This window comes from Tuber melanosporum (assembly GCF_000151645.1).
Source record: "Tuber melanosporum whole genome shotgun sequence assembly, scaffold_29, strain Mel28".
NCBI lineage: Eukaryota > Fungi > Ascomycota > Pezizomycetes > Pezizales > Tuberaceae > Tuber > Tuber melanosporum.
The window spans coordinates 961,567-975,863 of record NW_003298963.1 but is presented as its reverse complement, the minus strand read 5'-3'; the positions used below and the strand labels follow the sequence as shown (position 1 = coordinate 975,863).

The 14,297-nt window shown below is 48.8% G+C and overlaps 4 protein-coding genes; 2 read left to right on the top strand and 2 right to left on the bottom strand.

The window, feature by feature from the left end:
• Positions 1-226: 226 nt before the first annotated feature.
• GSTUM_00006723001 (uncharacterized protein) lies at positions 227-3,662 on the top strand. XM_002838888.2 has 7 exons: positions 227-378; positions 448-1,055; positions 1,124-1,205; positions 1,255-1,517; positions 1,583-1,983; positions 2,037-2,366; positions 2,414-3,662. Exons 1-7 carry the CDS (start codon positions 256-258, stop codon positions 3,439-3,441), a joined length of 2,835 nt encoding a protein of 944 aa, XP_002838934.1. The 5' UTR covers positions 227-255; the 3' UTR covers positions 3,442-3,662.
• Positions 3,663-3,730: 68 nt separating this feature from the next.
• GSTUM_00006722001 (uncharacterized protein) lies at positions 3,731-4,558 on the bottom strand. XM_002838887.2 has 3 exons: positions 4,453-4,558; positions 4,342-4,381; positions 3,731-4,278 (listed from the first exon to the last, which is right to left on the bottom strand). The coding sequence occupies exons 1-3, from the start codon at positions 4,485-4,487 to the stop codon at positions 3,919-3,921; spliced, it is 435 nt and encodes a 144-aa protein (XP_002838933.1). The 5' UTR covers positions 4,488-4,558; the 3' UTR covers positions 3,731-3,918.
• A 900-nt stretch (positions 4,559-5,458) lies between these two features.
• GSTUM_00006721001 (uncharacterized protein) lies at positions 5,459-6,635 on the top strand (the record flags this gene model as incomplete). XM_002838886.2 has 2 exons in its annotated part: positions 5,459-5,754; positions 5,815-6,635. Exons 1-2 carry the CDS (start codon positions 5,562-5,564, stop codon positions 6,633-6,635), a joined length of 1,014 nt encoding a protein of 337 aa, XP_002838932.1. The 5' UTR covers positions 5,459-5,561.
• Positions 6,636-11,948: 5,313 nt separating this feature from the next.
• GSTUM_00006718001 (uncharacterized protein) lies at positions 11,949-13,047 on the bottom strand. XM_002838885.2 has 3 exons: positions 12,736-13,047; positions 12,548-12,668; positions 11,949-12,468 (listed from the first exon to the last, which is right to left on the bottom strand). Exons 1-3 carry the CDS (start codon positions 12,877-12,879, stop codon positions 12,029-12,031), a joined length of 705 nt encoding a protein of 234 aa, XP_002838931.1. The 5' UTR covers positions 12,880-13,047; the 3' UTR covers positions 11,949-12,028.
• Between the last annotated feature and the right edge of the window lie 1,250 nt (positions 13,048-14,297).

The following is a 14,297-nucleotide window of genomic DNA, read 5'->3' as shown; positions in this document are numbered from 1 at the left end:
TACAATATAGTTTTGGTATATAGCTCTCTTGGCCCACGACATAGCTTTTCTCACTATATATAGGCCATCCCGGACGTCGACTTGGATCGATGGTGGAATGTAGGCAGCCTACCGAGTTACTCCAAGAGAGTGCATTGCTGATTGGCTTGCTTTCTAGCATTAATACTCGCATCACTCGGCGCATCAATCGGTATTGTGTGGGCCTCGTTGGCGGTATACCTAGGATCACTTGTACATCCTCACAGTGAACGGGGAATGATGATGATAAGAGCAACCTTCCTGACAATATCACTTTTTGTGCACGGTTACGTTAGGAGCTCCACGCCGAGGCTTTTTATATTAGTTCTTCTTATGGTTATACCCGTAGTTATCGGATTGGTATGGCTCCTCCTTTGCTGAAAACCTGTCAAGATTTTCTAGCTTACCATCTGACATTGGGAGGAATAGACTTCTCCGATATACGAAATGAGCACTGTTTTCCCTAGACAATTCTTTTTTCCGATATTAACAGCTTCGGCAATTGTGCTGCTGGTAAATGTGGCGATATTCCCCGAGTTTGGAAGCACATACTTGGGCTTGACAACAATTGAAGCCCTTCAGAAGACCTTGAAAGTTCAGAAAGATGCTAGCCAGTTATTCCTAACTTACAGGAATCGTCAAACTTCAGATATCAATGGAAACTCAGCGGGGAAGAAACCCTCCTTAAGTGATCTAACAGAGGCGAAAGCCGAGCTTCGCAAGAAAGTAGCCGAGTGTAAAGGCGCCCTAACTGAATGCTCATTTGAGCTTGCATTTTCAGTCCTTGCCCCATGGGAATTGAAGCCTATAGCGAGCAAGGGCGTTAAGAAGCTGGTCGCCAACACTCTTAGTCTTGTTGGGGCCTGTGAGAGCAAATATGCATTACTTGGCGATGGAGGCGTAACACATAACCAAGCAGCGGAGAATAAACACAGCGGAAAGATGCGCTCAGTGGAGGGCGCTAACATTGACCAAGTGAGACCGAGAAAAGAAATTGAATCTGGTGATCAACAGCTCTTGCGATACCTGCTTGAACGGTGTGTAAAGAAGCCCGCCGAGTGAGCGATGATGACTAGTACTAACGTGACACCTTTACGACCTCTAGGGTTGAGGAGCCACTGAGTGGCCTGCAAGCCACCATTGACAGATGCGTAGATATTATCAATACTTGTGTTGCATGTACATTTGTACTGGCTCCCTTTTCGGCTCACCACTTTGATAGGCTAACAAGTTTAGGACGTGCCAACGCTTCCGTCCCTGAAACAGGGTGAAGGAACGCCTCGTCGTCCGAAAGGAATTCTGGTCCAGGAACTCGATGTGCATATTGATTGGCTTGAAAATGAAATCGAGGAATTTGGCAGAAGATCTACTGAAGCCCTCGAAGGCGCAGCACTTAAGGAAACTGACAATGTAGAGATGATTGATGGGGAGATTGATGTGATGCCTCGGGATGAGATTTTCCTAATTAGCAGCTTTATGCTGAATTTGCGTCAGGCTGCGTGAGTACATCGATTTCGGGACATTTCTCCCACCGGGAATCTAATTCTTATGTTGTTATTACTAGTTCACACACGCTGGGTATGTTAAAACATTCCCGAAAACTAGTCGAGCTCCATAAAGACCGTAAAGAAACACGAAGTATCTGGTTTCCGAAGATTAAGCTACGGAAATGGCTTTTCAGCGGAGCCGAAGAGCCCGAGAGTCTTCCGGCTGCCAAGAGGGATGCTTATCTCAAGGAAGGCGGAGACCCGGATGAGGACGAAATGACATCCAGAGAAACGGTAAGGGAGAGGAAGGATCAGGGGCGGGAGAAGACAGTGAGAGAGCGCGTAGCCGACTTTCTTGAATGGGCTGGCGATTCAGACGATGTGCTCTATGCTTTTAAACTAACATTAGGTGTTATGCTGGTGACTTGGCCGGCCTTCGTCAGCGGCTGGCAGATGTGGTTTTACTACAATCGAGGATGTAAGAGCCTTGTTTCCGCTTCCGATCTTTGATGGCACTGACAGCTATTGTAGTATGGGTCGGCTTAATATTTATCCTTGTTTTCGAGAACGCTGTTGGACCTACAATCTGGATCTTTGCCCTCCGTGCTGTGGGCACCTTGATAGGGTCTGTATGGGGTTACGCCGCATACGAGGCACGTAACGGGAACGAATATGTGATCGCAGCCATGATCTTGGTAGGAATGATCCCCAGCTATTACGTCCAGCTTGGAACCAGGTACATGAAAGCGGGCATGATCTGCACCATTTCAATGTGTGTTGTGGCGCTCTCTACGCATTTACAAACTGTTCCCGGATCGTCACAAGAGAACTTTACGAAGCGTTCTGTTACTATGCTTATAGGTGATATCTATCTCGCCCTTCCGACTAATTTACTAACATCTTCAAAGGCGGCGTTGCTGCAACTTTGGTACAAATGATCGTCCTACCTGCCAAAGCCCGAGTGAGACTGAAAGAGTCACTCGCTTCAGCAATCGTGCAGATTACCAAAATGGAAACATGCATAGCATACGGAGTGGATGATACCAGAAATATCATCAGTACACCGAGGCTATTCCGAAAGTTCGAGCGATCAGCAAAGAAAGCCGAGGCAGCTCTTACCAGCGCAGAAACCTTCCTGGGTTTCACAAAGCAAGAGCCAAGACTAAAAGGTTCTTTTGATACCCAGGAGGTGGTGTACAAAGAAATTATATTCGTCCTCCGCCAAATCGTCGATAAAATGGAGAATATGCTCCAAATGCGCAAAGCCTACGGCTCCGCCGTGCTAGAACAATATAACTCTTTAGTATATGGCTACCGTCGTAACGTCGCTGCTTCAATCACTCTAATGCTCTTCGCCTGCCACGAAGCACTGACGACAAAGCTTCCTCTTCCACAATTCCTACCATCGGCAAGGTTAGCACATCTCCGCATGGTAGTCCGTGTCCGTCAGATCCTGCTTGAAGAAGACGAGCGGCAAGAACGCGAAGAGCCGAACGAGCGGTTAGACGCCAGCGCCGGGGCCCGGCGTAGAGCACTCAAGCTCAAGTTCCTCTCCTGGAACGCCTCTGCCGCTGCCTTAGAAGAATGTATAGAATATGTGGAGGAGCTGGTCAACCTCCTGAAAATGCTCGTCGGATCGAACGAGTTTAGGTCTGGGCTGCTGCACAGACCAACGTACAGGGAGTACGTCGAGAAGATGCGACAGCAGAGAATGGGTACTGGCGGGAGGGGTGTAGAGGGTGATAAGAAGTCTTCGACAATCGCTAGCTCCCTCGCTGGAAGGTTAGCGAAGATAAGAGGAGAGGAGGAGGATGCGTCTGTAGAGATTGATATTCCGAATCCGCTGCAGAGGATTCATTCCCGAAGGGTGGCGGTGAAAACGGGGAGGCAGAAGACTAGGACAGTTGAGGCCGTGGAGGAGGAGGATAGGTGGTAACTGCTCTTTTATCGGGGCCATACAGGCGCTTTTCCCTTTCTTTTCGATCTCGGATACTTGGTTTTTGGCATTTAAAATGTATGGTTGCATGGGCATTGGGCTATGGTTGTAATGCATGGATGGGTTACAGGAAAAGTACAGGGGAGAAGATTGTCTAATAGAACTTTGTATGACCCGCCTCACGCACCCGTAGGGCGTTGGTGAGTGCGGAAGTGTAGGATCTAGCTTATTAGATGGCAGAGCTTGTATCTCGGTGAGAAATGCCGTAGTGGATACGACAATCGAGTATGGTCCTTTATAGGATACCCATAGCACCTATATCTATTACTCTCGTGGTATCCCGCCCACCTATCCATCTATTACCCTGATAAGAATGAGAAAGAAAGAAAGAAAGGCACAAGAATCGCCCGAAAAGATTACATTTTACCTCCCACTATCCGTCCCCAATCCCCACACAGATCCCCACCACCCACCTCCCTACTCCAACTTATCCAGGTGCTCCAACCTCGTAAGCACAACCTGTTTCGATGTCTCCTCAATCTCACCCGCCAGAAAGACTTCATCAAGTATCGCATAGACCTTATAAAAGTTAAAAACAAGATCCAACTCGCACACGTTCCCAAAAAACGCATCAAGCACCTCCACGAAGAAATGTATGGCCTCCAGATACGCGAGCTCGTTATCGTTCGCGTCGACGCACACGCAGAAGAAGAGGCCAGCGTAGCGGCGGTAAACGATCTTATTATTGCGGAACTCCACGAAGTTGCTTTGATTCTTTTGGTCGCGGGGGGCGACGAGGCGGTGGACTTCGCCTTTCAGTTTGACCTTTTCTTCGTCCTGTGCACGTTAGCAAGTTAGGGGCGCGGAGTGGCCCGGGGGGGGGGGGTATGCAGGGCATACATCGTATGGGGCGTACCACTTTGCTAGGCGGGTTTTTCCCCTAGAGTGGGGGAGAGTGGTGAGGTTAGCGCAGCTTCGGGAGAGGAGAGGAGGGGACGAAGGGGAGCTAACTGGCGGTTTTGGATTAGGATGAAGGAGAGGACCATTGCTGGGGGGATTGAGGAGGTTGCGTGTAGTGCGGTAGCTGGTTCGTATTGCAGCTATGATACTAATGATGGGATTTGGGGGGCGGTGCGGTGTGGTTGGGTTAGAGTTCGCTAGAGGAGCTTGCATTGTTTAGGGTTGGTCACGTGGTTGGCTGGTTATGCTTGTTGGGTGTGCTGGGGTAAATTTATGGCTTGGGTCCATACAAGAGCGCGAGAATGTACTGTACGAGTATTTGATAGGAGGTTTTTGCTGTAGTAAAACTCCTCGCCAGCCTTCCCTTCAGGCGAGTTACAGTGTATGCGTGAAGCCTCAGTGCGAACCTGAGACGGGTTTCTATCGTAATGGTGGCGAACAGCATAATACTCGAGTACGGTACAATAGCTAGTGTCCTGCTCTCTCCAGCATTTACTCCCCCAGTGGTAACAGGTAGGTAACAATAACCAGGACACTCCCGAAACGCTGGGAAGGCCTGAGATACCAACGAAACGAGAAAATTTATCAAAAATCCGAGGGCTAATGGTTGGCTTGAGGTGCCTTGGTTGCTCAAGAACTGGTTTCTCAAATTTTCAAGGCTTTTTGGGAGGTCTCTTGGTTCCTTTTGTTTGCATCATCCTCAGGTGTCCGGTTTTTCACCCTCACTGGGGTAAGTATCCGGTAGGTTAGCTAATTTCCTTTGGACACTGAGATACCTTCAATCCCCTGGATGTTTGATGTATCCCCCTCCCGCACTCAGGGGAGCTCACAAGTTAGAAGCACAAGCTTTGCCCAGGGAGAGGATGCTAGGAGAGAAAGATAGAAAGCTTTCCGAGCACCTGCACTGAACTCCTGAGCACCAGTACTGTATGACACTCGAGTAATGGAGTGCCGTGACCAGACTGCCGAGTGAAAAGGATCCTAGCATCACCTCTTCACGGGCGAATGAGGCGCTTGCCAAGATCTGGCTAACGCTTTTGGCCCCAAATCCTTACCCGCCATCCATCACCCCACTGCCCCGCCAGGACCCCGAGGCGAAACACTCAAACCCCCCACGATACCTATCCCCTCAGATCACAGGAAATAGATATAAGGCAGCAATGAATCCAGTAAGGTTTCCGAAGCGGGACGGCGGAAGCTCTGCGGAAGAGAAGGATCGGGTAGTGCAGCAGACGGACAAAGACGCCTCTCAGTTGAGGCTGAGTGCTATCGAAGCAGGATATCTTGAGGACCCATTCGCGAAGCTGTTTGTTGCTGGGGAGGTCCAGAGGCGGTACCCATTAATAAATAGAGGTTCGAGGCATGGATCACAGCTTTCCCGTCATCCAATTCTAATTGAACCGTTTACTCTAGGGACATACATTCGCACAACCGCAATTGACAAGCTCGTCAACAATTTCCTATCCTCTTCCCCAGAGACACCAAAACAGATTATCTCTCTGGGCGCCGGTTCAGATACCAGGTTTTTCCGCATAGCTTCTGCGAATCCGGGCGTAATACCAAACCTCATCTATCGAGAACTAGACTTCCGAGCCATCACCAGTCGGAAGATTGCTTCGATAACTGCTTCCCCGGCACTCCAATCTCTCCTGTCGCCACAGGGCCTCTCAGTAGACCAGATAAACGGAAGCCTCACGTCAAAAAATTACTCCATCCACCCCCTCGACATCCGGACCCTCCACCCCTCCGCAGATTTCTCCGCTTCCATAAACACCGCCCTCCCAACACTCTTCATCTCAGAATGCTGTCTCATCTATCTATCCCCGACAGAAGCGGACGATATTCTTAAATGGATAACTACAGACTTTTCCTCCTCGGTCGGTATAATATTGTACGAGCCGATCGGCGGGGATGACGCCTTTGGTCGCGTGATGATACAGAATCTGGCGGTGAGGGGGATCGTCCTAAAGACGCTGAAGAAATACTCTAGTCTCGAGCGGCAGATTGAGCGATTAAGGGTCCTGGGATTCGTGGATGGGCAGCTTGCCGTCAGTGTTAAAGGAATACACGATGGGTGGGTTAGCCCAAGGGAGAGGGGGAGGATCGCAGGGTTGGAAATGTTGGACGAGGTTGAGGAGTGGGATATGCTTGCTGCGCATTACTGTGTGGCTTGGGGTTGGAGGGATAGAAGTGGGGTGTTTGCGGGATGGCGGAATTTGGGGCGGGGAGATTGACTCCTGCACTCGGGGGTATGATACTGTAGGGGGGTAATGGAAGTGCTCGAATTGGTTATACTAGGATGGCAGTTGGATTGGGTTCTGATTTGTTCTCCATGAACAAAAAACTCTGTGATAGACCATAAAGTGTGTTCAATCGGGTATGCGGTCTTGATAGTGTTGAGAGTAAGGTAGGGATTCCGCGCAGTCCCCCACCGCCCGACGTCACATACTATCACACTCACCTGTCACGCATGGTTATGAGTGAGAGTGACGAAAACAAAGTGGCTTAATTGATATCGAAGAGAGAGAAGAACTGCAAACAATAAAGAATAATTAAGCCTCTGGGCACCACGACACCGGCATGCACACAACCGGAGTGGCTGGTAGCTAGAGTCGTACTCGGGTGCGCAAGTAGGTGATCGGGTAGTTATGAAGTCCAAAAGCCCGACAATTCCGCCAATACCCACACAGGAGACAAAAGGATAATTTAAGGTCGGCAAGAGACAGACGTGCCAAGCATACAAGCGGATAACACGGTAAGCAGGTGCCGACTATAAATTTATATTAAGCGCGATCCACAGATATTTACTAGAACCCCCGCTCGATTACCGCGCGTGAGCGAGCAATTCCCGGACCTCCTTTCCCCATTTTTTTTTCTTCTTCAGAGTCACCGTCAGCATTTTTGAAACCAGGATTACCCTTGAAGTTCCCTGTCGTCATCATGGTGTGTGTTTCCACACTTCTCCAGGGCGGGACGGGGCACCTTTTTTTTCTCCTTCTAGAAGAACTCCTTTTACGGGGCCCTCAGACCTGAAATCCTGCCTCTTTTGTGTTGCCTGCCGAGACATGTACCGGTATCATAACTTATCGTTCGGTTTTTCTCTCCCCTGTTTCCGATCTGTTCATTGGGTCTCTCCCGCGTTTGATTTGGCTGGTGGAACTTCGCCGGTGGCTAATCTGGCATAGTGCCGGATAAGTTGGTGGAAAATTGTAGCCCTCTTGGTGACCTGGCTGGCTACCGTAGTGCTTAGAATAATGATAAGTGTGTAGACTATATTTGTGTGTACGAGTATTCACTGAATCAAACGGGGGAACTCAATTCTGAGCAGATACTCGTAGAGATTTTTTCTTCTTCTCCCTCTCGGAACGGTTGGTCGTTGCTGGGGTAAGTTAAGCCCGCAACTTGATCCTTGATTATGGGAGTGGGCCGATTTCAGACGCTGGGTATTGTACTGTGGCACACTTTGGGGTCCGTGGAGGAGAAACGTTTATCATGGAATTGTACTGTAAACCCCCGCTCTAACTATCCAATCGTTTTGGAATGAATAAACTCTCGACAAAAAGAAAAAGAAAAAGAAAAAAGTGAAACCACTCGCTAACTTTTTTCGCACACCTTGCTCCGCTCTATCATATTCACAAAAAGGCACAGCTGCAAAAAAAAAAACAGAAAGAAAAAAAGAGAGATCCGATACACCCCCTATCAATACATCTTTCCGAGACATCCCACATTCACTCTCCCTTTGGCATCATGAGCCAGAACCCACTTCTGAATGTTAGAGGGATAGTGGGAGGGGATATCCGCCAGGTTCCTGACTGAGCATCCGCCGTTGTTTGGAATATTCACGTCGATGTCCTTGTGCGCGAGCAGCAGCGACACGATTTGTTCGTGCTCCTGACTGCCTGCGAGGTGCAGTGCGGTATTGCCATTGCCGTCGCGCAGGTTGACCTGCACCCTCGGGTCGCCCAGAAGAAGTTCGACTACTGCCGCGGAACCCCTCACTGCTGCAACGTGCAACGGAGTGCCACTGCTGGAGCTGTTGTAGTTGATTGCCACCCTGGCGTCTTCTAACAATGCTCGCACGACGCATTCGTAAGTCTGGTCTGCTGCCGTGTGCAGTGGTGTCCAGTCGTCGTAGTTTGTCGGATTCACGTTTATTCGTGGGTCCGCCAAGAGCTGCCTGACAACAGGGCTATAGCCCCAGAAGGCAGCGGAGTGGAGTGGAGTTGGGTTTCCGATATTTTGAAGGTTTATGTCCGACCTTTGGTCCTCTATCAGGAGCCGGACCACAGCTTCCTGCCCCCAGAAGATTGCCCTGTGAAGGGGTGTGCCGTTGCGCTTATCCTGGGCGTCTACTTCGACTCTCTTGTCGTTTAACAAGAGGCGGACCACTTCTTCGTGGCCTCTAGTGGCGGCGAGTAATAGCGGTGTCGAATTCGTCTTGTCCGCAGAGTTCACGTCGATGGCTGGCTCGCGCAGCAGTAAGCGCACTATCTCAGCGCGGCCGTATCTCGCTGCCAGTGCCAATGGCGTTCGGCCTTTGGGGTTCTTGGTGTCTGCACCGACGCCGCAAGCCAGGAGGGTACCGATGACCTTTTCGCTCTGGTCCAATACCGCTTTGTTGAGGAGCGCGCCCTTCCCCACGACGTCGAGGAGTCCTCTATCGATGAGTCTGCTCACGGTGGCCTTATCTTCGCGCTCCGCTGCGAAGTAGAGCGCCCTCTTTCCGTAAAATTTGTGATGCTTGCGACACACGCTGTCCAGGAGACTGGGAGAGAGGAGGATTGCGAGACGCCAGTTCGCTTTCAAAAGGGCGTTTAGATCGGGTGGTGCAAGTTCTCCCGCGATCTGGAGGATGAGTTCGTTTGGTAGGTGTAGGAATGGCATGTTTGCTGTTTGACGGGAAATTGTCAAGTTGGTAGGAATGGAAAAAAGTCGGATTATGAATATGGGGATGCTGCTGTCTTTGGGGATCAGAGGGAACGAGGGGGACTGGAGGCTAGGGGTTCTTATTGGAAAACTAAAATCGGCGACACAGTACCGGTAGACCAGGCCAAGATTACTATTCCCTGCAGCCGATTTCTGATTGGGGTGAGTGCCTGCAGCCACGTGTAGGAGGTTTCAGTCACGGCAGTTACCATTGGGCTGCCCCGCATCATAATATCTCACTCGTCTGACACTATCAACTACCGATTAGGCGCGAGGCGCGGTGTTTGCGCGGCAACCTGAGGTATCGCAACCGCGTTTGCTCCGACAAATCCAGTGCCTCCGTCGGGCTTCTATTATTCACCGCTAGAGACAAAACGCCTCGTGCGTCAGCTAACCCGCACTCTATCTCTGTTGCTTATCGATAGTGGATTTGTCCGGGTGAATACGGCAGGTGGTTTTGCAAGATTGCCGCGCCCCCACATAAACTGGAAAGTATGATAGAATACAACAGAATAAGCGGGCAGAGAGAGATGAGATTAGGCCGCTGCATACAAGTATGATAGCGTGGCGCCTGCGCTCTAGAATCGACCCCTCAATGCCCTCCGGATTTGGTGTACGAGGTGAGCTTACTGCTCCGGGCAGTATATTGACGTATTATCACAGCCAAAAATAGTTTTTTTTTCCATACAAGTGCCGACCACCCCAAGTTTCGTCCCAACTTTAAGAGCTAGGACAGCAAGGACCGCTTCTCTAGAGTGAGATCTGCTCTGTGTAGTGTTTGTCGAAAAGTTTGGAGGACTTGATGCGAAGGTTGACCTACTTGTATTACCTTGAACCTCCCCCACACGGGACCAACAACACTAGTCCTAATACGATATCATAGTAGACTACAAATATCATACCGTAGCAGTCGCAGACCTCTTATGCTGACGCTCAGACTTATAAATTATGCATGATAAGAGTATTTGGGTTTTCGACGACCTCTCGCAAGCGCAAAAGTGTCTTGGGACGAAGCTCTTCAAATCTTTTTTTTTTTTTTTTTTTTTGCTCATATTCCTGCCCTGATGCATTTCATTATGTACTGTACAGTACATCTTGCGGGGACGTGATTTATTGTCAAGAATAGAGAGGGTAAAACATTACTGCTTTAGTCCAACATTTGTATCGCAGTATGATACCTCACCGGATCACCTCATAGAGAACCTACACCCAACCCACAACCTTTATTGCCATCTCATACTCCTGTAATCGACCATACATACAATTACAATATCTAGTATAGTTCTCCTCCATCCCGTTGAGCAAGCAGCATTGCTCTATCTAAGCTGGTGCAGCGCATCACTGACAACCAAATCTTTGTAATAATATTATCATAATATTGTAAGAAAAATATATCATTGTCTAATCAGGACATTCTCAACCTATTATCCCCCCTCCCCCCCCCCAAAAAAAAAACCTCCATTTTCCCACCATAACTTACCATCTCTCTTCCTTTCATTTCCTGTCTCACCCTCCTCCATCCCATAGTATCATAGTCTAGTCTACGAGTACAGAACTTTGAAGGCTTTCTACTCGAGCACGCTAGAGCACCGACTAGAAGAAGATGGGCGGAAATAAAGATCCTGTTTCCGAAAGAAAAAGAAAAAGAAGAAAAAAAAAAGGTCGGGAAAAGGCAATTGTTATTGCAAAGTTGAAAGTATCCGCAGGGCGATTGAAAGTTTAGACTATTAGGTTTTTCCATAATGCGCCAGAACCAAGCATGGTTGGTTGTTATTACTACTCGTAGCTTTTCCGCTGGGGGAGGATTGCCACGTTTCGCGCCGTGGCTCGCGCGGAGTGGGTATGAAATGATAAGAAGACGAATGAGGTGGATTTCTTGGACATGCCAAAACGGGTAATGTTATTATCGGAGAAAATGGGTTAATTTAAGTGGCAACTGCCGAAGACTCGACAAGGTTCTCCAACCCCCCCCCCCCCCCACGCAGTGCTTGACCAAGATACTTCGTGAAGGAAGTAATTAGACTAACACCAGCGGCTGGAGTCGGTATTGAAAACGAACTGTGTAAAAGTTGTTTTTTTTCCAGTCTCGTATGTGATTATTAATTGTGTTGCTTCTGATGGGTGGTGGTGGTGGTGGTGGTGACGTTCGCATTGCACTTCTAACTTACCCTCAAAAATCCTGAAGCTCTGAGCTTTGGTTGTCACCAATAGAATTTCTCGTATGGTATATGATACTTACGAGTAGTTTAATCCGTTTTGCGAACGTCACGGCATTGCGAGTATGGGGGTGTCCAGCCCCGGCTCTGGCGCAGGCACCGTAGAAGGTGTGAACAGGAATCGGAAATATCATAGTACAATTTTGTACGAGCTCATTGGTGTGGTGTGCCGGTCGTTCGTTCAATTATGTGTAACCTTGAAGCAACTGGTCTGGGTCTTTGACTTCTGAAGCATTGTATCATATTTTTCAGCATGATCGTCCTGTCAGATAAGCCCTACATTTCCGCCCTCTGGTTTCCGACTTTTAATGACCCCACCGAGTATATGTTGTGTTCTTTCGGCACTCTACGTCCGGGAATACACCATCCCCCTCAATGGATGCCGCCCCCCTTCACAAATCCTCACTTATGTCAACTGAAATTTTCAATTTCTGTCCTAAGTTAGATTCTATTCCCAATACCTCCAAAATCACATAGTCCATCCTTTACTTCTGCGCCGCCGCCGCCGCCATTTGTGCCAACTTTATCTTAAGGGCGCGAACCACGTCCTCCTCCACATAAATCGCCATAACACTCTCATGAGCGAGCAAGGCGTCCGCCCACTTTTGCCAATTCCCAATCTTCCTGATCATCTCTATCGCCTCCTGGGGGAAAAAGTCAACCCCAGGCTTCGCGTATGTATACAATCTAACGACGAACGAAGCAGTAAGCACCTCCGCAAGCGTGAGCCTGGAGCTCCCGCCAAAGAAGGGCTTAGCGTCCGCCAGCAACGGCGCCAATTGCTTCTCGATAACGTCGACGCACTCGTTTGCGTACCGGGCCTTTGCCGCCATGTCGGTTGTGACGAGGGCGGATTGGATTAGCGGTTGAGCTTTGGTAAAGTAGGTGTCCACGAAGAAGTTGATTTTGGCCCGCTTTAGAGCAGCTGTGATATTCCCCTTAGCATTTCAACGACGGGTGGATGAACGCTCCACGAGTAGGGGAGGAGAGGGGGGGGTGGGTACCCTCCGGAGTGCCCGGGAAGGGGACTAAGTGGTTCTCTTTCAATTCCGCGAGGAAAGTAGCGACAATAGAGGATTCGGTGATTATTTCGTCATTGTATTTGAGCGACGGGACTAGCCCCCTCTGTCGTTCATTCGCTGTTAGCCTGCGATGGCAGGGGAGTATGAGGGAGGGGGAGGAGAGGACGAACGGGGTTGATCTCAAGGTACCATGGCTCCCTCGGCTTCATCAGATCAATCGTGACCTCTTTGAAGTCTAGCCCGAGCTCTGCCAATGCTATGTGTGCACGGTGAGCCCAGGGGCAGATACGGCTTGTGTAGAGCGTGATGGACATTTTTATCTTTTTTTTTGTAATCTTGGTGTGGGGTGGTGAAGTGAGGAAAGGTAACGAAGGAGGAAAGGAGGTGGAAAGGTGTAGGCTATATATATTTAGTGGGTGCTATTGTACAGTACTACCGTTCTGATGTTAAGTACAATAATATTATTATGTACAGTACAACGCTCGAGTACGGCACTTCACGGCAAGGGAGTCTATGCCATTGCCTATTCCTCGCTTTTCTCTGTCGTTGCCTCGGGCAAGGCTTTGGACTTCCCCCTAACCTTCGTATATGCGTGGGAGCCAAACAGTTGTCGTATTAGTTATCGTACCTGTGGATGACAACTCCATAATATGATATTTGTCAGCTAACTCTCTGAGCGCTGCATTCCCACGGGGATAGCGCGATAAAAACCGGTCAAGGGCACCGGAAGTCCGCGCTTTGTGACAAAAGAATCTAACCTCCGCTCGGGTTTCCATACAAAATACGCAAGTTCAGCCAACCAGCACAATGATATCATACACAACAAATTTTTATCCTTCAAACAGTAATCAGATTGGAAGAGAGAGAGTCGGGGGGGATTTGTCATATTCTACTGAACACGGAAGCAAGCAAACGAAATTAGACAGAATCGTTGTCATGCAGAAATTCCATACAAATTGGTCGTCTTGGTAGTGTTAATGGTTAGAATTTTTAGAATCATTTCCTATATAACATGGCCTTCATTTATGTGAATCTTGATATCAAATTGTGCTATCTTAAAAATCACTGAATTTTTCTGAGGCTATGCTGGTGAGTACCGGTAGCTGCCTGTTGAAAATGAGCATCTTTTATGAAAAACGTGGGGGGGGGGGTCGGTTTCTGTTGTTGCCAAGACCGTCCGTTGCCACAGTCTGGAGCAATCACGAATTTGTGCTCAGTTACTGGATTCAGAATTTTGTACCACCTTAATCCTATGATGGCCATAATACTCCAGTATCTCTCTGAGTAACGTCATATCGTGAGTTCCATGAAACTAGCTATGCTAACCAGCCAACCCCCCCCCCAAAAAAAGTAAAAAAATAATATATGAAAGAGCACGAAGGGGTAACAAAACTGAAAAACTGAAAAACTCCTGCCAGGTAATTACCCAGTACAGTATGATATCAAATCTATTCAAATCCAGTCCATGCCGTGATGAGCGAAATGCAAACAATTAAATCAAGGAAAGAAGTGAGTGGGGGAGAAATCATAACCCCAACAGGAACGACCTGATCCAAGCAAAAAAGGAAGCCAAAAAATCACCGCGACTGCCTCCTCTTCCTCCCTCCTGCCTCTGCACCACCGGCATTGTTCAAATTAAACTCATCCAACCTCAACTTCATCAAATTCCCTGCCGCTTCCACTGCTAGCACGTGTTCTTCTTGTGTCTCCGCCTTAGCTCCCCCCCCCCCCC